General features: G+C 46.1%; 1 protein-coding gene across 1 annotated transcript; it reads left to right on the top strand.

Annotated features, from left to right (window-relative positions):
- The first annotated feature begins 3,742 nt into the window (after positions 1 to 3,742).
- EPB42 (erythrocyte membrane protein band 4.2) lies at positions 3,743 to 21,901 on the top strand. The gene is made up of 13 exons (XM_054701023.1): positions 3,743 to 3,758; positions 4,940 to 5,125; positions 5,752 to 5,985; positions 8,806 to 8,924; positions 9,856 to 9,960; positions 10,888 to 11,065; positions 11,640 to 11,778; positions 12,077 to 12,180; positions 12,889 to 13,131; positions 14,909 to 15,208; positions 17,712 to 17,872; positions 19,725 to 19,858; positions 21,592 to 21,901. Exons 1-13 carry the CDS (start codon positions 3,749 to 3,751, stop codon positions 21,752 to 21,754), a joined length of 2,076 nt encoding a protein of 691 aa, XP_054556998.1. The 5' UTR covers positions 3,743 to 3,748; the 3' UTR covers positions 21,755 to 21,901.
- The last annotated feature ends 2 nt before the right edge of the window (positions 21,902 to 21,903 follow it).

Genomic DNA, 21,903 nt, shown 5'->3' with positions numbered 1-21,903 from the left:
AGTTCCACTGACTTTCTTTCTATTGCTCCCTGCCTCAGGGGGTCTGCAGATGCAATTCTCTTTTCTTCCTCCCACCCCATCCTTTGCCACATTGCCTAGCTACTCCTATTTATCCTTTCATTTCTAGTTACATATCACTTTCCTAAGAAGCCCTCCCTGACCTTCACACCTGTGTCCTAAAATTTGGAATTTCTTTTTTAAAGCATTTATCACAATGGGAAGTAAACTCTCACTGTAGGCATTTAGTACTGTTTCTCCCTGCTGGAATGTAAGTTCCTGGGTCCAGGGACATATCAATCTTTATTATTGTATAACCAGTACCCAATACAATTCTTGATGCACAATAGTACTTAATAAGTATTTGGGTCATGAATGAATAAATAAGTCTTTCTTGAGGACACGCCAGTTGAAGACTTGTTTTTCTGCCAGGTCTGCCAGGACAGACCTTTCTGGTCTCTCCTCCCTCCTACCTCTTCACATTCCCCACTCACTTTTCTCCAGCTCAAACAGAATACATTATCTGTCTCATCATGGGATCCCCCCAAAATGCCCCAACTGAAATGCTGCCAGAGAGTGATTATTTGTGAAATCCCATGAGAATTATACCAGGAAAGAGAAGAGTCTCTTTGCTAGTACCAGAAGAGTGGAAAACCCCAAAAGGAAAGTCAGGCTGTGACACCCCCACTTCCTTCTCAGGTAGGGGGTTCACAGTGGGGGAAAATGTCTTCTGCTTATCATTTTCTTTCCTTGGCAAGGTTTTGTTACTCTTTTATCATAAAACATAGCCTAATGGGGACCTCCCTGGTGGCGCGAGGGGTTAAGACACAACACATGAAGTTATCCACAGCCACTGAAGCAAGAATTCGATACGTGGCCAGAGAGCCACCCACATGGCGCGGCAGACCTCGCCTGACTTGCCCACTGCTCCCCTCAGCAGTGTATTTCAGTAGATCCACCTGTTCTGTTCCCCACTCTGTCTCTGTTGAATCCTCTCACCCCCTGGCCTGTACCCCAGCTCTTGTACACATGAATAAATAGATCTTTTTTCCTTTTTCTTTTTCTTTTTCTTTTTTTTTGTGGGACCCTCGCTGGCCGCCGGGGAATAAACTGGCGCTGCAGAGGCTGCGGGAGTGCTCAACTGCTGCGCCACTGGGGGAGGCCCATAAATAGATCTTAAAAAAAAATTTAAAAAAATAAAAAAAACAGGGCCTCCCCGGTGGTGCAGCGGTTGAGCGCTGGGTTGCGAGGCTGCCTGCAGCCTCTGCGGCGTCGGTTCGATCCCCGGCTGCTCCCCGGCCACCAGGGGAGGGTCCCGCATGGCGCGCAGACCTCTCCTGCCGCCCGCTGCTCCCCTCAGCAGTGTACTTCGGTCCTTCTGCCTGCTCTGCTCCCCGCTCTGGCTCTGGTGAATTCTCTCACCCTCCTGCTCTTCTGACTGTACCCAGTGCTTGTATAAATAAATAAATAAAATCTTTAAAAAAAAATAATATGGTTAATTTAAAAAAACAAACAAACAAACAAAAAAAACACAACATAGTCTTATGGTAAAAAGATACTAAAGGACATATAGAAAAAAAGCCTAATTCCAAGTCACTGAATTTCCCTATACAGAAGCATTATCTTTTCAGAAATATTATATGCAAACACAAAAAAATTCATATGCAATATATTCTCTCCTCACACACCCTTTAAACTAAGGTAGCATACTGTTCACACTGTTTTACTCCTTGCTTATTCAATTTAATAATAGACTTGGAAATCCTCCCATCAGTTTATATACAGCTACTTTGTTCTTTTTTTTTTTTTTAATATTTATTTATTTATTTATACAAGCACTGGGTACAGTCAAAAGCGCAGGAGGGTGAGAGAATTCACCAGAGCCAGAGCGGGGAACAGAACAGACAGACTGACAAATACACTGCTGAGGGGAGCAAGCAGGCTTCAGGAGAGCGCACCATGCGAGACCCTCATCTGGCAGCCGGGGATCAAACCGGCGCTGCAGAGGCTGCGGGCAGCTTTACAGCCCAGCGCTCAACCGCTGCACCACCGGGGAGGCCCCTACTTTGTTCTTTTTTATGCTTCTATAGTACTCCATGGAATGCAAGTTCCTTAATTAAATTATTGCTATTATTTAGGAACATTTAGGTAGTTTCTAATATTTTGCTATTGTAACTATCAGTGCACTGGATATACCTGTAAATTTCATTCTACAAATGTTTGGTCATTTATATGATAAGAGTATCTAGAAGTATAATAGCTGACCAAAAGTATAGATTTTGATATTTTCCCTAATTTCCCTCCATAAAACTAAACCAACTTACACCCCTACAAGCACAATAAGAGAAAAACTATTTCCCAAACCAGCACTAACTCAGTTTATTTTTTCATTTGTATTAAATGAAGTTGGATATTTTTTCATGTATTTAGGAGACATCAGAATTTCCTTTTCTGTGATTATCTATCATATCTTTCACAGTTTTTCCATTGATTTGTTGTTCCTATTGATTTGCAAGCATACCTTACATTAAGGAAATGAAAACCCTTTGTTAAAAAGGATTTTTTTCTGCTGTTATTACTACTGTAAATTGAAACTTATTCACATTTTCTGACTGTTGTTGACTATATGTATGAAAACTATTGGTTTCTATAATTTTGGTGCTAGCCAACCTACTAAATTATCTTCTTTTCTACTCATGTTTAAAGTAGATTCATGTTCTCCAGGTAAAAATTACATCATGTTCAAATAATGAAACTTTACCTTTCATTTCTCATGAAGAATGGGGGGAACATAATAATATTCTTCAAATGGACAAGATTTCAAAAGCATAAAAGGGTAAAAACAGAAAAATTAGTTTCCTACTCCACTCCTCAAGTGTCTCCCCACAGGCCACCAATAATCCCTGCAGTTTCTTTGATATCCTTCTAATACATATCCCATACATGTGCAGGCTTGTACAGTTGCTCTAAGAGTGCTTCTGGCAACATAGTCTCAGAAGCTCAGGTAAAAGCTGGGCTTTTAGGAAAATCAAAGGGCCAACAAGAGATGCTCTCCTGTGCCGTGTCTTCTCAGTGACTAAGCGAGTAGAGGTAGAGAGACATAAGCACTTCATCCAAAAATAGCTCCAAACTTTTCTGGTAGAATGTCCCAGACCAACAGGCTTGGAAGAGCAGAACACTGGCTTCTGCTTTTAGGACACTTATTTTTACCAACAAATTCTACCTCCTTATCTGTTTCACACAGACGAATCCCAGACACACACTATTTCTCTGTATTACTGAATCAGCCCATGAATACATAGCAACTTGCAGCCCATGATAAATTTAGAGTCTGCGATTTGGAGTTGCAAATGGGTTTTGAGTTTTTGGAATCATCTCCTCCAGAGTCTTTCAGTGTTGTCCAGGTGACATCTGTGAGTCTCTTAAGGCTACTGAGTAACACAATTATAAGTTTCTTCAGGGCTTTTCCAGCTGATAGAGTGCCCCACCCCACTCCCCTACTCTACACTGCTGCCTGAGCCTCCAGCACAAGAGATAAAATGAAAAAGGGTCACTCCCAGCAGCTGGTCTAAAAGATACCAGCAGGACAGAAGAAACCTGTCAGCAAGCTCACAGGAGAAGTGTAAGGAAACTGCACTATTTACAAGTACTTCCATCAATTTCCATCTGGGAGACTGATTCAGGGAGTGATCCCAGAGCCAGAGTTCAAGACAGGCCTTTCCTGTGGTCAAGTGGATATCAGCCAGCAGCCATGGGACAGGGTGAGCCAAACCAGCTCCTTGTGGGCTTATTGGACTATCAGTAGCCCCTCCATCATTATGCATTTTCATTAGAGGAAGTAGGATGTGGTGGAGGGGATGGCAATGTGATATGTGATATGACACGAGGGTGTGGTAGATGGGTGCTGGTGATGATGGAGGTGATGTTGGTGGGGCTTTGGTAGTGGGTGCTGTGGTGGTGATACTGGTAGTAAACCTATGAGTTGGTAATAGAGTAGGGTTGTTGCTGGTAAGCTGGTGATCATAGTTGTGAGGATGGTGGTTAAGATGAATTTATAGCCTTATCCCAGCATCATCATCACATGATTGTTCTCACTGGGCTGTGATACCTATGGGAGATGACCCTGGGGTAACATGAGAGTGTCATAGCTAGCCTCAAGGTCAAATGGAAAAGAAGGGATGGTACGAGTCAGGGAATCCAACTAAAAGGGGCAGAGGCAGATAAAAGACAAGAAAATGGGCAGACCCTGAGAATGTAGAAATCTCAGAGACCTCTTTAAAGGTCTTGCACATATACAAGTCTCACAGCAAATCATTATTGTAAAATGAGAATTACCTGATATCAGACTGTCATAATACTCTTGGGTCCCTTCCTTGTAGAGTTTTTTCTGGACTGCATAATTTGTTTGGTGAGTCTGTAGGTCAAATAACTATGTATGATCTCAGGTGAGTTGATTCTAACTCCCTGGGTCTTAGTCTTCTCATCTATAAAACAAGAGAATTGGACTCAGTGATTTCAAAACCAACTCTAAAAGTTACCTAATTGAATTCTAAAAAAAAGTGAGTGAGGGTGAGAAAGAATTTCTACTTTATTAATTGCTTTTGGATTGTGGGCAAAAAAAGGAGATCGACAATAAGAACAAGCATTGTTCTTAGTAATAACAGCCTCGATTAATGGCATTTATGGCATATTTGACTCTGTGCTAATTGTATTATATATGTTACCTCAATTAATTGCCACAACCCTGTGAGGAAGGAGTATTATTTTAAGGAAGAGAAAACTGAAGCTCAGAGTGGTTTACCTTACTTGCCTGAGATGGCACAGCTAATAAGTAGGTTAAGCCAAGGATTTGAGCCCTGGCCTCTCTAATTCCAGGGTATCTGCTTTTACTTTCATGGTCACATTTGCCTAGTCTCCATGATTTCTGTTTTTTTCCAAAAAGGACTGGGGATCAAGAGCTGCAACTTCCAGGCAGCAAGAAACAATGAAGAGCACCACACCAAGGCCTTTAGCTCCAGGCACCTCATTGTGAGGAGGGGACAGGCCTTCACCATCAGCCTGCACTTCCGAGCTCCAGTACACACATATCTGCCTGCCCTAAAGAAGGTGACCCTCATTGCTCAAACTGGTAAGTGGGGTAGGACTACGCTTTTTTGGCAGCACATCTAGGGGTAAGGGGTTTCTAGCACCCCCTCAAGAAACCATGGGGAAAATGGCCAACATAGCTCCCAAGCCTCAAGAAGCCCTGCCCATCTTGTAGGGTTGCTGTATGAGATAATGTACACAGTAGCGTTCTTCATGATACAGAAGTTGCTCAGCAGCATTATCACTAAGGCATCTTTTTGGTTGCAAATAGACTATCATTTTTGTAGAAAACTGTATCCCCAGAATTATACCTAATCCAGGATAGATATAACATTTGATTGCTATGTTTATTGAATCTGTACAAGTCAGATACTGTATTACAAGTGCTTTACATATAATATCTCATTAAGTGCTCATGTCACTCCTATGGCGGGTGCTATTTACAGTCCCCATTTTATATCTAGGAAACTTCTCTATGTGCCTCCACTGGCTGAGGGTCTGTGCTCTCCCTTCACCTTGACTGCTTCCCATCACTGAATGGGCCACTTTCGCTCTCATTCTCCTCATTTCAAGACCAATTTCACCTGCTCCAACTTTTGATATTTGACTTTATGACTCTGAGTTGTGACCAAGAAGTCCAAAATGACTGATTCATCTGTGTGACTGCAGGAGAGCAGCCTTCCACAAGCAACAGGACAGAAGCCGTATTTCCGATTTCCAGTCGTGGAGACCGGAAGTGGTGGAGTGCTGCGGTGGAAAGCAGAGATGCAGAGTCCTGGACTCTTTCTGTGACCACACCTGCAGATGCTGTCATTGGTCACTACTCCCTCCTGCTGCAGGTCTCTGGGCGGAAGCCACGCCTCCTGGGCCGCTTCACACTGCTCTTTAACCCCTGGGGTCGAGGTGAGTTTGAACCTCAGCTGCACAGAGGCTCAAGTCTTGGGAGCTGGGCACAGCTCTAGCAATGAGCACCAGTTCAGGCCCTGGCAGGCAGCTCCTGCTATGGCAGCAAAACAGCACTCAGTTGCTGCAGTACCTTCTCCCTGGTTGAATGGTGGGTCAGACCCAGGGTCCTGTCACCAGTGCAGCCTGGGGTTTCCCACTGAAAGCAAAGGTAAACCAAACTCGGGGGCAGGCTGGGACTATTTTAGTCTCAGTTGTTGAGATCCACTAAGGTGACCTTGGAAGAGCTATCCTTTACTATAATAATACCAGGGCAAGAAAGGGAAAAACTTCAGGAATGGAGGCAACCTGCTTTCTCCCTGGCCTCCCATGGCCTGATTCTAGGGTGAGTCCAGGTTTGTTGGTCCTGAAGCTTAAGTAATTTGGAGGGATCCACTTTAAGAAAAAGATTACAAATTTTTGAATTGCTAAGGAAGGCCCCTCCCAGGGCCTGAAAGGGTCTATGCTCATGAGGAGCCCCAAAGTTTCAGCTTCATAGTAAACCTGACCCATTCTGCTCTCTCTATTATCTCCACTTGTTCTGTTCTTACTACAGACTGCTTGGTCCTTTCCACACTGACCAACCTAAATATCTGACTGCAGTAGCCAAATAAAGGAAGGTCTACAGTAATGTAGTCTATTGGTGGGGGTTTCCTGGAATCAGGTAACCTCCTGTGGCCTGGTAACCAGAGGCCACCCCTGGTAAAGCTCAGCCCTGGTTGTTGGGGTTGTTTCATGGGGTAGGAAAGGCCATCAGACATGATTACCATGCCCCAAAGAGAACCCCAGAGGGCATCTCCTTTTGCTTCCCATGCTGAAAACTAAGCCTTGTCTTTCCTTTTTAAAATCTGCCACCACCCACCTAATTGCTTGAGGTACCCTGAAGAGTTGTTTTGGGGAATGAAAAACAGCTTCTCCAGGCTTTCCTACCCTTGCCACCCAAGGCAACAAACTTGAGCCCTTTCTTGTCAAGAGTTCTGTTAGCCTGAGGGGGGGCTCATTATAAGGCAGGACCGAGAAAGAGGAAACATGGAGAAATAGAAGAAATCTTCCCAGGTTCCCACAGCCCTGACTCCCTTTCTATACGGCACCTGAATCCCTGTGGGCTCTCTTTTCATTTCCTTTGCCTAGGGTGGGGTTCTCCAATCCCCTCTCCTTCAGATGGGCCTGTCTGCCATCAGTTCAGGCCCTTCTTTCCTGCTCCAAGGGTTTTGGCAGATAAACAATAGATGGGTACAATAGATGGTCCATTCAGGTGTCCCTTACCCAGTGTGGGTAATAAGCAAAGTCCCAGGCTCTCCACATACTGACAGAAAGACCCTCAAGTCATTCTCCTCCAAAGCCAAGGCTTTAATGTGTCCACCTTGCTGACCCTGAGTGTGAATCCAAAGCTAGGCCCAGGTGGCCTCCTCAAAGATACAGGAAAGATAGTTCTGGAACAGTGCTTGATTCAGAGGAAATTCAGTTTTGATTCTATGCCAGGATTTCTGCCTCCATGCTTGGCTTGTAGGGACCTGCCTTGGGAAGACCTTGACAAGTGAGGGTGTATGGAGATGTCCCTCTGGGAAGAGGGTGGGTGGTGGTTGACTCTGCCCATCTGGGAGGTGATTAAGAGACTTTTCAGAGCTTATCAGGTACATTGTTTATCTGTTATCTGAGTATACTTGGGAATGGGGCTCTCTTGGATTTAAAGGAAATCTTACATCTATAGTGAAAATCAGAGTCCTATTCATAAGCAGGTAAGTTTATAAAGGGGGGGGGGCTATACCAGGTGGAGAAAAGGGGCTACCTGTGCTCTGATAGCATATTGCACAGACCAAGGCTGAATCTGGGGTTAAACACCTCAGTTTGAAAGTGATTGTCAAAGATGGTCAGCTGACTTCTCAGAGAGGGCTCAGGATGGAGGGACAGGAGTCAAGTGCTCCTGGGACACATGGTTCTGTGATTTTAGGTCTTTTCAGTGCTTCCTGATGTTGAATATCTTCTCTTTCTGTTGCTTTAAGTTCCTTGCTCCTGGTAGGATGCTTGGAGGGGATGGTTTGGAAACCTTTTTTTCTTTCTAGTCTCCAGGAACCAGTCTAACCTCCCTTGACTCCACCCCAACACCAGGTGGAGAGAGGTCCCACCCTGCTCCCAGATTCCTAGAGTGGGTGACAACCTCCCTAAAAGCCCCCATCCTCCTCATGATTCCCAGCCAACCCTTGGATGAGGACATCAGCAGCAGCACTGGGCAGAGACGATGGGAATCCTACCCCCACTTGAACACCCCCACAGCAAAAAGCCAATGCTTTGGCTTCCACTGTCCCAGCCCCATTGCTCCCTCTGATCATCTTGCCAAATACTTCTCTTTCTTCTGCTCAACCCTGTCAACCTGTTTTTGTTTTTGTTTTTTAAATTGAACTTGTGGGAGAGAAGAACGGGCCCTCTGGGAAACTCCCCGTGCTGTTGCCAAATTCTCTTGGGTCTAGAGACTCTGGCTGCAAGTGTATTCTGGGAACCAGTAGGCTTTTAAAGGTTGACATGTTCCTGTCTGCCCAGCTGACCAAAAGGCCACATCCTTGGCAGACCCAGGGACTGACTCCTCTCCCCACCCTCCACCAGAGAGGATGTCAGGTCCCAGTGGAGGCAGTGAAATGAGGATGCGCTTCTCAGTCCCCACCAACCCCAGAGCCAAATGGAAACTTGGCAGCTAAACCTGACCTGGGCAGGGAGGGCAGAGGCAGGCTGTGGAGGGCAGATCTCGCACCAGACAGGCCCTCATTGCTGCCTGCTTCTCACCAGAGGATGCTGTGTTCCTGGAGAATGAGGCTCAACGTAGGGAGTACGTACTGAACCAGAATGGCATCATCTACCTGGGCACAGCTGACTGCATTGAGACAATGTCCTGGGATTTTGGCCAGGTAGAGGGCTGGGGAGGGGGGGGTCTTCCGGGAAGGAGAGGGGACAGTGGTTTCTCCCTAACATTCAATGTTCAGGACAGACAGAGCTGGCAGGTCCCAAAGTCCCTGGTCACAAGACCATTTCTTTAGCCCATTTCAGCCAGGTGGTACCTCTCTTTCCTCAGGGCTTTATTAGACCACCCCCTACAGTTTCCAGATTTGCCTTCCTAAAGCCCACACAAATAAAATCTCTGTTAAATCCCCACATACAGAACAACAAGCAAATTCCCTAATTTGACACACAAGGCCCTTCACCGCTAGGCCACTGCTTTCCTTTCCCCGAGAGCAACTCCTGCACTAGCTCCCCACCATTCCTGAACGTGACATGCAGGCCGAATGTTCCCTCAGCCTCCAATAGCTTCCATGCTTACTTCCTGGAAAACTCAGACCCATCCTTTTAGACCCCCTGAAAGCCATCCATACCCCCAAAGGCAGAATCAACTTCTCCCCTGTGCTCTCTGTTCTAGGTTGGTGTTTCCTCCTGGAGGCCCAGCTACAATGCTGAGATCTGTATTCTAAGTGGCTGTGTGTCCCTCTCTACTCTTAAGCTATGGCTCCTCAAGACAAGGAGCCACCTTGCCATCTCCACCCCTGTCGGTGCTGGCAAGAGCAGTAGCAGCTCCCTAAAAAGGAAACTGAAAGGAATGAAAGGAAACACCACAGCCAGGTTCTCAACAGCTCATCCCCTATGGGAGAGTCATATGGCAGAGTAGGCAAAGCACTGGTCTGCCTGGGCACAGGGACCAGGGGCACCAGGGGACAAGGCCACAAGGGGAGAAGGAATAGAGCCTGAGTCTGGAAAAAGACAAGGGCAAGAAGACAAGGGAGGCTGTTGTGTGGGGCGAGTGCCTGGCCAGAGACTCTTCATCATGGTCCCGCGTGGTCCTTACAGTTCGAGAGTGATGTCATCGACCTCAGCCTGAGCTTACTGAGCATGGACAAGCAGGTGGAGGAGTGGGGCAACCCCGTGCATGTGGCCCGCGTTTTGGGTGCCCTGGTGAGTGAGAAACATGGGGTGGGGGGAGGCCAGAATGGGGAGGACATGAGAAGAGTGATCTCTGACATAGTTGCCCCAGAAATTTCTCTGTAACCCCGGAAATTTCAAATCACAAATGGCCCCCTCCTCCCAAGGTCTAGGAGCCAGTTCTTAGACAAGGTTTTGAGTGTGGAGAGGACAAGAGGCTCCTCAGGGGAGAGAAAAGCAAAAGGAGGTGTCATTTCTCAGGGCACAATCCCTGATAGACTAAAATTGGAGCAGATTCCTCAGCGTACTCCTCTCTCCAGCCCCAACTTGGAGGTTGGGGTCCCTGGAAGGAAGGAAATAGAATCCAACTTAAGCTTGTTGCTAAGATGGTCAGAGGGACTTTCATTTCTAAATTGTTCTAAGAAGACACAGACCTTAAAGATAGCTTGGCGTCTTCCTGTTTTTCCTAAAAGTCCTTTCACTAATATCATGTGTTGCTCATATACTTTTATGCCTCTGGACTCCCCTCTGAAGAAGTGGTGAGGGACAGGGACAGCCTGGGAGGAAGAGGAAGCTTGGGATAGTGAGCCTCCAGGCCCCAGGTGCAAACAGCTCAAGCTGTTAGGGCCAGAGAGCAAAGGTGCAATGAAACCAGCCCGCTGAGAAGCAGCCAGCCTGCTCCTCTTGAGGCTTGAGCTGGGTTTGCCAGTTGGCCCACAAACACCTGTTTTTCAGAGGACTTGTTAATAAAGAGGGCTCCTAGGCCCTCCCCCCTGGAAATCATAACCCGGTAGGCTAGGGCAGGCCCAGGAACCTGAAGGTTTAACAAGTTCCAGGTGACTCTGATGTTGGGGGTTCTGTTCTCCAGGGGTAGAGAACTGCCCCTTCTGAGCCCTACTTATACCCCAGAAGCTGTCCTATCCTGGGATTCATATAACAGCCACATATTTCCCCAAACAGCTGCACGCTCTCAAGAAGAAGAGAGTCCTGCCCACTCCGCAGACCCAGGCCACCCCGGAAGGGGCCTTGCTGAACAAGCGCCGGGGCAGCGTCCCTATCCTGCGACAGTGGCTCACAGGCCACGGGCGACCTGTGTATGCTGGTCAGGCCTGGGTGTTGGCCGCTGTTGCTTGCACAGGTAAAGAGCAGGTTTGCCTGCTGCACCATGGGTCACCCTGGCTAATGTAGAGCGTCTGTTCTGCTGTTTGGGATGCCCATGGCGCCCCATGTGGGAGAGACAGCACCCAACACAGTTCCTGACTCCACTCTGCAGCATTTCCCTACCTTCATTGCAACCTTAACTACTTCAGAAACACCCTCTGGCCAAGAAACCAGCTGCTTATCCCTGGCAGCTCTTCCCATCCAGCTTCTGTTCCTGAGCAAATGTGGGCCCATCTGGCAAACTCTGCTCCCAAATTTACTTTCTCCCCAAAATATCTGCCCCTGCCCTCATAAAGCAATTCCCTAGCCCTCTGTGTGTATTCTGTGAGCTTCCCCAGCTGTGCAACTAACTAATTTGATTTCATTTCTTGGCCTTTATACTTCCTGTGCCTGGTGTCAATCCAAGATTCCCAGAGCCCCTGCCCTGCCTCTTTCCACCATGTCATTTAGGGCCATCCCTGCCCACAGGAGACACTGAGGATCCTACCTCCCTCACACTCCCAGGCCAGGCCTCTCTGGAGCCCTCTGACTCTCTGCCTGCTTCCACACAGTGCTCCGATGCCTGGGAATCCCTGCCCGCGTCATCACCGTCTTCGCCTCAGCCCAGGGTACCGGTGGGGAACTGCTCATAGATGAGTATTACAATGAAGAGGGGCTTCAGAATGGCGAAGGCCAGAGGGGCAGAATATGGTGAGTAGCCCAAAGGCGATGAGTTCTCGGACGTGGAAGTGCTCCAAACTTGCATGTTATCACCCCACTGGAACCCCTGAGTGGCCCTGGCACTGACAGGAGGCCTTAAAGACACCTAGAGGTTGGACACAGTGACATGTTGGTCAGTCATGGCATACACATCCCTTCCTGGGATTGTTGCAACTACTTTTACACAGTGTCCTCCCACCCGCACTGCAAGGAGGACTCTGCCATTACTAGAACCTCTTCAGGACTAATTTTTTTTTACCACTTGAATTGTTCCCTTTGCTACCCTCAGGATATACCAGACATCCACAGAGTGCTGGATGACCCGGCCTGCTTTGCCCGAGGGCTATGGCGGATGGCAGATTATATACACAACTGCTGCTAATGGAGGTGGAGGTAAAGTCTGAGGTGGACCCAGGGACAGGACCACCTTGGGCTACACAGAGCTGCATGAGCTTCAGGAATCCCCTGTGGAGGAAACAGGAGCAGCAGATCCTCCAAAGGGGGTCTGAACCCCTAAAACAAGAGAAGGGAAGGGAATGGTAGCACCTCACAGAATGCTACCCAGATGCCAGTGGTAGCTATCTTCAGCACAAGGCTGAGGAGAGACTAGCGACAGGTGAAGGAGGTAAATCTCAATGGCAGGAAAAGGGTCTTAAGATTGTTGTGGATATGCTGGCTCTGGGACTCTAGGGTGCGACTTCATAATGTCTGTATATGGATGAAGACATTATCAGGTTAGGGTCAGACTCGCAGAAGGAATCTTCAGAGGCCCAAAAGGATGGCTCACCTGTTCCCATAACAGAATGATCACAGAGCCTGGCATATCTTAAGTGCTCAGTAAAGATGACCTACTTCTATATCAGTAAAAAAGCTGGTTTAGGAGCTCCTATGTGCTACATTTCTGAGGGTCTACCTGTCCAGTTTCTGACAGGGCTTCAGTCATAACCCTAACTAAAAAGTATTGTCACTAAATAGTGTTTCACCTCTGTGAAGTCCTCTCAAAAACCCTGCTCAGTACCCACCTCTGACCTCGATCCTGGGGTACAGTGTGGGGACTGAGAAGCATGGCTTCTCTTGCTCGCTGACCTGTCTTTCCCTCAGTGCTGGAGGCCTGTGAGCTGGTCCCAGTCAGAGCTGTCAAGGAGGGGACACTGGAGCTGAGCCCTGCAGTATCAGACCTTTTTGCAGCAGTAAATGCATCTTGTGTGGTGTGGAAGTGTCGTGAGGATGGGGCACTGGAGTTGACCGACTCCAACACCAAGTATGTTGGCAACAACATCAGCACCAAGGGTGTTGGCAGTGACCGCTGTGAGGACATCACGCAGAACTACAAGTACCCAGAAGGTACTGGGCAGGGGAGGGCTCCAGGCTTCTCAGCATCTGAAACCACAACAGAGGGGAAGGAATAGGCCAAACAGACATAGGCCAGAGAAAGTCATAGTCCTTTCCTTATTATATAAAACAGGATTTAACCTCTTTTCACACCACTGACATATTGGGCCAGATAACTATTTATGGCGGGGGAGGGGAGGTGGAGGCCGCTTGTGCATCATGGGACATTTAGCAGCACTCTACTAAATGCCAGCAGCCCCTCCTCCCCAACGCACACACCAGTGTAACAACCAAAAATGTCTCCAGACATTTCCAAATGTCCCCTTGAGACAGGGCAAGCTAGGGTTATTAGGCAGTTTTAGGGATAGTGCAGGAGGGGACCTCTGAAAAATTTAGGGAGGCTTCAGAGATAAGGACAAGCAAGGGAAAGTAACCCATTCCATTAGGAAAAACAAACATGCCAGGACCAAGGACAACATTGTTAATGCTGGTCCTGGTTTCCTTCAGGTGGTAAAGGGAGGTGGAGACTGGAGAAATGGAGAGTGGTTTAATTTATGAACACATTAGAAGGGCAGCTGTTTAACTTCAATGCAGGGATGCCATCCAGAAGACTGGGCCATAAATTTAAAGATGCAACAAATGGGAAAAGAGAAAACTGTTAGATAAGGAATGTGAAGATCCCCACTCAGTAGCAAATTAAGTGAGACAGCCGAGAACTAACCAATCACAGAGAGACTGGGGCAGCTTTAGAATAATGAGGGAAAAAAGGTCTATATTCCCTGAGACACGGCTCCACTTTGGCTTCCTTGCCCCTCCCAGGCCTGGTTCCCTGGCCTGGGAGTCCCACTTTATTTCTGTTCTTTTTCTCCTCAATAAACTTTTTCTTTTTCTAAACAAACTGCCTCTTCTCGGTTGCTTGCCTGAGCGTCTGCGAAGTTCCTGCTGCGGCTTCGTGAGACACCAACCCGTGGGGGTCTAGCGGCTGGGGCTCAGCACTGCCCTGCAGCCTGGAATCCGTTCCTGGCTGGGAGACTAGGCCTGACAATTCCGGTATCACCCTGAGGGGCAAAACTGTCCCCAGTTGAGAACCATTGCTATGAAACAATACAACAGCTTACTACCAAACTCAGCTGCCTCAAGATGTTCTCCCTTACCCCTCTCCACCAACACCCCTCGACCTGTTCCTCCCTCCTTGTTTGTTAATGGCGCTACCCGTCCACCTATTTGTCCAAACAAGAAGGCTTGCACTTTCTTGAGTCTTTGCCCTTTACCATCCCACACTACTCTCACCTGTTTTCTCGTCTCCTTCCCCACTGCCTCATCTCTTGTTTGCAGTACTACAGCAGTGTTTTCACTGGACCCCCTGCCTCCATTCTCTTCATCACTGCTCCTGTTACAACTGTCAGTTTCCAGAATGAGTTTTCCAAGACACAACGGTCACCATGTTACTTCCCTGTTCCAGAATGGCCCCCATTGTCCTTGGAGTAAGCCCAAACTCCTTCACTTAAGGAAGATTTAAGTCCCTGAAAAATTGTCCTCAGAGACAGTGTGACTTGTTCAAAAGTTTACTCCCCTGCTGCTCTAGGCAAATGTATATATAGCACTTGAACTTCCCTGAGTGACTTGGAAAAGACACACTGAGGTAGAGCTGCTTAACACACACATTTTTTAAAACTAAATATGGCCTTAAAGGTTTGCAGAGCTCTGTGACTTTGGCATTGGGGCAGCATTAGGTAAATGAATCTTAAATGCTGGGTAAGACATTTGCTTTGTTTCTTCCCTTCTTTAGGATCACTTCAAGAAAATGAGGTGCTGGAGAGAGTTAAGAGTGAGAGAATGAAACATGGCAAAGACAATGGTATCCACCCCCCAAGTCTCGAGGTTGCTGATCCTCTATACCTGTTCTTAGAAGCACCCTGCTCCCTACCCCTGGGAGGTGATGCTCAGCTCTCTGTGACCCTGGTTAACCCCAGTAACCAGGAGAAAGCCGTGCAACTGGCATTTGGGGTGCAGGCAGTGTACTACAATGGTGTCCTTGCTGCCGAGCTCTGGAGACAGAAGCTACTCCTTACACTCAGCGCCAACCTGGGTAATTGTTTATGTCTCGTCCCAGCCACCCAGCTCCTATCCTGGGTAGGCAGCAGACATAGGTCTGAAGAGCCCCTGCAGTCTGAAAAAAGGAATTCTAGCCCCTGGTGTGCACACTCTCAAACCACCCCTCCTTCTCAATACATATTTGGCTTCACATGGGGGAAAAACACAGCCACACTTTTATCTGCACTCAGTTAGGTTATCAGATTATGGGAGCAGTGGAAGAAGTGTGTGATAAGGTAAAGAGAGTACAATAGCAGGGGTGCATCTTGCTGAGACTGAAATAGGCTGCCTCCAATTTAGACTGCACTTATGTCTTAAAAGATGAGTAAGAGAGTGACAGAGAAAAGTGAGTCAAGGAGATCTGAGGCAAAAGGGGGGTGAAATTCACTGGACTAGAGAAGTTGCTTCTCAAACTCTGCTGTGCATTAGAATGAGCTGGGGAAGTTCAATGCTCAGCCTGCACCCCAGACCAATTAAATCAGAAACTTCACAGTTGGACCCAAATACCAATTTTTTAAAAAATTCTTTGGGTGATTTTTACAAAACTTGTGCAGTTTGAGAATCAGTGGACAGCTTGTCTGTAGTATTGCAATAGCCCACTAACTGGCCCTCTGCCTCCAGTCACTGTACCATCTTACTGTTCCAAGGGGATAAGCGGGGAGTGTGGGGAATGACTAGAGAGCTGGATGGGACTAGATCATGAAGGGACTTATATATCATGTTAAAGAGTTTGAGTTTTGTCCTCTGGGAACCAGGGGAATCAATGTGATGAGAAATTCGTTTTTTAAAAAGAACTTTTGTCAGAATGGAATGGAGGGAACTGTATTACAGTAGTGGTGCTCAAAGTTGGCTTTGTGTTCATTCACCGGGGAACTTTAAAAAACTGATACCTAGACCTCATCACCAAGGTCTGATGTAATTGATATGGCCTGACACTGGGTTTGTTTTATAAAGTTCCTCAGATGATTCTAATGCACATCTGATGTTGAGACTACTGGATGAGAGGCTGGAAAGTTTTGCAATAACCAAGTCAAGAAATGAAAGACAAACTGAACTAGCAGCACTTAGAATATTAAGGGGGTAGAATAGATTGAACTTGAGAATGTGTGTATGTGGGGTGGGGGGTTGCCTCCAGTTTGGGTGAGTCTCTAGAATAAGAAAAATGAGGAACAAATTGGGAGAAAGATGATGAATTCTATTTGTGGCATGTTGGTTTTGAAAGCCTATGAGACATCCAAGTAGAGATGGCTAGTAGGCAACTGGAAACCCAAGCCTGATATTCAAAGAAAAGGACTGGAGAGACATGGGAATCCCAGCACAGAGTCAGGATGTGGATGAACTCATGGCAAAGAGAGAGAGTGAAGAGGGCATTCCAGGCAGCACTGTCATGTAGCAGGCAGTCAGTTAAGGCAAGAGAAGAGAGAGACTGAAGTCAGAGAGAGGAAGGCAGCACAAAGCAAGGTCTGCAGAGAGACCACAAGATGTCAAGGCTGACACTAAGAGAGTAGCTGTACCTAAAAGCAATGCCACAGGCCAGCGACCTGGGGGTTAAATCGAATGAGAGTTGAGAAGGTGAGACAAGGCGCACAGTCCTACCTGGAAGGGTGGATGGAAAGAGAAGACAAACTGGATGGAAATCAGTCAGGGACACTGGGTAGAGGGAAACATTAATCAGCAGAGAGCAAATGACTTAAGCCTCAGGAAAGATGGGTTCTAACTGATGGTACAACTCCTGGGAAAAATGAGCAGTAACTAGGATAATTATAGCTCATGTTTATTGAGAGCTATTTCTGCCAAAAATGATGTTAATGTTCTATATGCCTTATTTCATTTGTCTTTGTAACCTTATGAAGCAAGGAACCATTGTTATCCCCACTTTACAGAGGAGGAGCCTGAGACACAGAGAGGTTAAATTATGTAACCTCAAGGTTACACCACAAGTCAGCATGTGCTCAGGATAGAGCATAAATTTAAAAAGCAGAGGATTCGACTTGGGCAGGGGAGATATTGCCTCTTCCTGTGGGGAGTCACTGACAGTGGAGAGAGATGTCTGCAGATTGGGAATGGGAATGAGTTTGAGAGCATCTGTCAAGGATAAAGGATGGCTTCATTTTCTCTGCAGAAGGGAAAGAGAATAAGCAGACAATGGGAAGGAACTAAGTAAATATATTCAGCAACAATTGTGTGGCAGAATCTGAGATAAGCACTTCATTTGGTATCTCATTTAACAAAAACCATTCCACTAGTGGCTGTTAATATTCGATAAAGAAACTGAAGCTGAAGAGCTAAACTTGCTCTAGTTCCTAGGGACCTTTCCACGGCCCCATTGAGGTGGTATGCAGTGATGGTTGTGGGTTGGGTGTCAAGTGAGTCCAAAACTTGAGGTTACTGAGAACGAGACATCTTTCTGGCTTCAGTGAGTCCTGAGTACTTTGCTTTGTGTAATGATTGCTTGTTTCTGGGGTGTGCACACACTCATCACCTGTAATTTGTTTTAGTTAAGAAAATCACCACCAGCCTGTCCTTCTCCTATTTTGAGCAAAGCCCACCAGAGAACAGCTTTCTCAGATTCACAGCTATGGCAACACACTCCGAGTCCAGCATTAGCTGCTTTGCTCAGGAAGACATCGCCATCTGTAGACCTCATCTTGCCATTGAGGTAGGCCCTACTCCCTCTCTGAATTGCTCTCACATACTACTACTCAGGTCCCCATTTCAGAAGTAATTGTTTCCATATTTTAACTATTGTAAATAGTGCTGCAATAAACACACAAGTGCAGGTTTCTCTTCAAATTAGTGTTTTAGTGTACTGTGGGTATATTCTCAGGAGTGGAATCACTGGATCCTCTCCTGGTAAATCCATTTTTAGTGTTTTGAGGGTCCTCCACACAGCTTTCCATAGTGGCTGCACCAGTTTGCATTCCCACCAGCAGTGTAAGAGGGTTCCTTTTTCTCCACATCTGTTGTTGCCAGTTTAAGATGTGTACCCCAGGCCCAGTAGGTTCATTGTCAGTTCTTGCAGACAAAAAGATAATTTTGGAGCCTTTATTAGATTTTTATAGGTCTTTATTGCCGAATCAGGGGACAAACCAGCTTTCTCTCAGTATTTCCTTCGTGGTCTCCTCCCTCAGTCTCATAGTGAGGCCACCCTCATAACCCCTCACCCCACACCCAGGACTGGTGTCCCCATTTACATATGTACATGCCCCAGGCGTACCTAATTATAGGTGCAGTTGGAAGACCACAGATACTAATGGCAGAATGGCAGTAAAAAAGCCTGATAACTTTATTTACCCTACAATGGGCGATTCTCACTGGTGTGAGGTTCATTGTGGTTTTGACTTGCATTTCCCTGATTATAAATGATGTTGAGTATTTTTTCATATACCTGTTGGCCATTTGCATTTCTCCTTTTGAAAAGTGTTTTTTTAGGTCCACTGCTCATTTTTTGATTGGGTTGTTTGTTTTTGTTGAGTTGTATAAGCTCTTTGTAGATCTTTGATATCTTTATTAGTTCCATGATGTGCAAATATTTTCTCCCATCCCGTGGGGTGTCTTTTCGTTTTGGTTACTGTCTCTTTTGCTGTGTAGAAGCTTTTTAGTTTGATGTAGTCTCTGCTGTTTTTCCTTTCCTTCATTTTCTTTGCTTCTGGGGATAAGTTTCAAAGATGTTTCTCAGATGTATGTATCTGTTTCCCAGATGTATGCCTGTTTTTTCCTACATATTTTATTGTTTCAAGTCTTACATTCAATTCTTTTATTCATTTTGAGTTGGTTTTTTCTTTTGATACAAAAGCCCTGTGAGATGGAATTGTTCCCAATATTAGATGAAGAAATAGTCCTAGGTAACAATATATCCAAGATCATAAAATGGGAGTTTAGCAGTTTGGGGCTCTTGGTCCAGTTCCACATATCTACCCTGATCAAATGGAATGTGATCTTGTCCCTGTCTAGTTGAATGAGAGCGAAGTGTTTGGTCTTTTATGGAAGTGCTTTAATAGAGGTAAAAATTTGCTATGAGCTAAGTGAAGAAAAGGGGATTAATTCCCCTTTAGTTTAGTGGTTTGATGATTTCATGTAGGAGTTAGCATTTCTGCTGGGCCTTGGAAAATGGATGAGTTTTTAGTGCAGAGGTGGTAAATTAGGTCCCCGCAGGCAGAAGACTGTGCAAAGAGACCCAAAGGAAGAGGGTCTGAGGGTTGTGCTGAGGATGGGAAATTGCCCAAAATGGCTGGGACGTCGTTTCATCAAGTGAAGAAAATGGAAACCTCTGAGGTTTCTAAGTGGAAGAAAGGTACCATCAAAGATGGTCAGTGATGAGTCAATAAAATCAAGGTTGAAGAGTAAAGTCAGGAAGACCAGCTAGAGACGTAAGGAAGCTAGCTATAGAGTTTGGGTCAAGATGGCAGAGAAAGGAGAGTAACTGAGGGGGCATAAACAGGGTTCCCAGGAGGAGGAATGACTTCCACTCTGTTCTTAGACTATGCTCCAGGTTTTGCCCTTTCCCACAGATGCCAGAGACTGCAAAGCAGTATCAACCTCTCACCGCCTCAGTCAGCATTCATAACTCCTTAGACGCTCCCATGAAGGACTGTGTGATCACCATTCTTGGAAGGGGGCTCATTCACAAAGAGAGGAGCTACAGGTAAGAGACTACAAACTTCTCATCCTACTGACACAACTCAACAGGTCAGAAAGGAGGGGGTAAATACTCCCAGAAGTTGAACTAAAGGATCTGAACCTCTCTCATCCTGGAACTCCCATGTCTATAGGGCTAGGAGTAAGGGAGACTGGGTGTCCTTTGGGTGCCCACCTGACCCTGGTTGCTACCCTAGTCATGCAGGTGATTGCTGGTGATTCTAGGTGATGGGGTTAAGGCTGACTACTAGAGAATTTCACAGGGTGGGGAGGCTGCCTCTTGGGTAGCTGTGTTCACAATATAGAATTTTATTTATTCAACTACCCCCTTGTATTCCTACGTCCCACTCCCATTCCCACCTCCTTTTGTTAGTGTGTATAAAACGTGCACTATTTTTCATGAGCCTGTATTTTAAGTTAATAATATTATGTTGAACTTTTCCTAACTTTTCTCTTAAAACTGTGTTTTTGTGATTCGTCCACATGTCAAATCCGTAGCTTCTGCTATATAACATTCCACATATCCCCTAGTTCCTACCACTCCACTCCCCTCCACAATGATGGACACCCACAGTGCCTCCAACTCTTAAACACCACGATACTATTGCAATGACCATCCTCACACATGACCCTTACATACTGGTTGGAAACTTTGGGGGAGGCAGTGATTATTTATGCCAGGGATGGAACTGCTGGATGATAGGATATGACTTGGTCTGACCAGGTGCTATCAGATTTGTTTGCAGAATGGCTGGAGGAGCCTGGGCTCCTCCCAACTGGATATGACAGTTCCTGTATTCCTACCACTCCTCCCTCTTGGCAATATTATTCCAGTCTAAAAGAAATGAAGTAATACCTTATTGTGCTAATTTGTAACTCTTCATGTTGTTAGCCTTTTTTGTTTCCTCCTTTAATCTTTGTTTACTTTTCTTTTGGTGGTCCTGTCTTTCTTCCTTGTTGATCTACAGGAGTTCTCTGTATAGTCTAAATATTAGTCCCTTGTTGGTTTTCAAATGTCACAAAAATGTTTCATTAGCCTCCTCTTGTTATGCCCCTGCACCTTGTGTTGAATAGTGTACACAATGTACAGTTGAGGGTTGAGGCCTTCTCCTACCTTTCCTGAGGTCCTTGACGGGTTGTCTGGTTACTGAGCCATTGATTCATTCTCATGAAACTCAGTGAGTTGCTTGCCAACAAGTTGAGAGGAAGGGCTGCCATCATTTATTAGATTTTTGTGGTCTCCCAGATCAATTCTGGGATGAAGCTCCTCAAAGGAAACTCGTACTTTTCCCTCAGTCACCAAGAGAAAGCTCACAGGCAGGGTGGGGTTGTGACAGAGTTCCAAACACCACTTCTGAACATAGTAAACATCTTCTCAAAATGCCTATTCTACCTATTGCAGTTAGCAATCAGTAAGTGAGGGTTCCAGAATCATAGCTCTTCAAAACATACCCCAGTCCCACTACTAAAAACTGGACCAGACTGAAGTCACAGGTGATTAAAAAAACAACACATTCAGTGTGGAAGCCCTTAGAATAGGGTGTTTCTCTTCTCAACCATGCAACTGTTAACTACAGGGAGACTCCTGTCATCTAGCTCCTTAAAACTGCCTCTTTTCAATAGCAAGGTTCTTAGATGTTCATTTCTTCACATTCCACGTCTTCAAGTACAGAAAGATCAAAGTCACTGGGACCAGTAAAGCAATGAACCTGAACAGAACTACTTTTTCTTTTACTGCAGGCTAGGTTCAGTGCGGCCTGGAAATACCTTGCGTACCCAGTTCCACTTCACACCAACGCACGTGGGGGTCCAGAGGCTCATTGTGGAAATGGACTGCAACATGTTCCAGAACCTAACCAACTACAGAAATGTCACTGTGGTAGCCCCTGAACTTCCAGCTTAAACTTCCAGCTCTAGCATCACTTTCCCCAGGCACCCTCTGGAATCTAAAATCTAAAACCAAACTAGTTATCAAACAAGTGAATTTCTATTCAAATTGAGGAGAAGAGTGACAAAGAACAAAACTAGATTCCCATAAATCAATAGGAAAAG

Source organism: Talpa occidentalis, unplaced genomic scaffold, assembly GCF_014898055.3.
Source record: "Talpa occidentalis isolate TD23 unplaced genomic scaffold, MPIMG_talOcc4v2.1 talOcc4.11, whole genome shotgun sequence".
In the NCBI taxonomy this organism is placed as follows: Eukaryota; Metazoa; Chordata; class Mammalia; order Eulipotyphla; family Talpidae; genus Talpa; species Talpa occidentalis.
This window is presented reverse-complemented; position numbering and strand designations above follow the sequence as displayed.

What these genes read in the sequence shown, in the direction of transcription:
- EPB42 (XM_054701023.1), top strand. An exon ending in GAACTACAAGTACCCAGAAG is followed by an intron (nt 13,132 to 14,908) that starts GTACTGGGCAGG and finishes TCCCTTCTTTAG; the next exon opens with GATCACTTCAAGAAAATGAG. An exon ending in TACACTCAGCGCCAACCTGG is followed by an intron (nt 15,209 to 17,711) that starts GTAATTGTTTAT and finishes AATTTGTTTTAG; the next exon opens with TTAAGAAAATCACCACCAGC.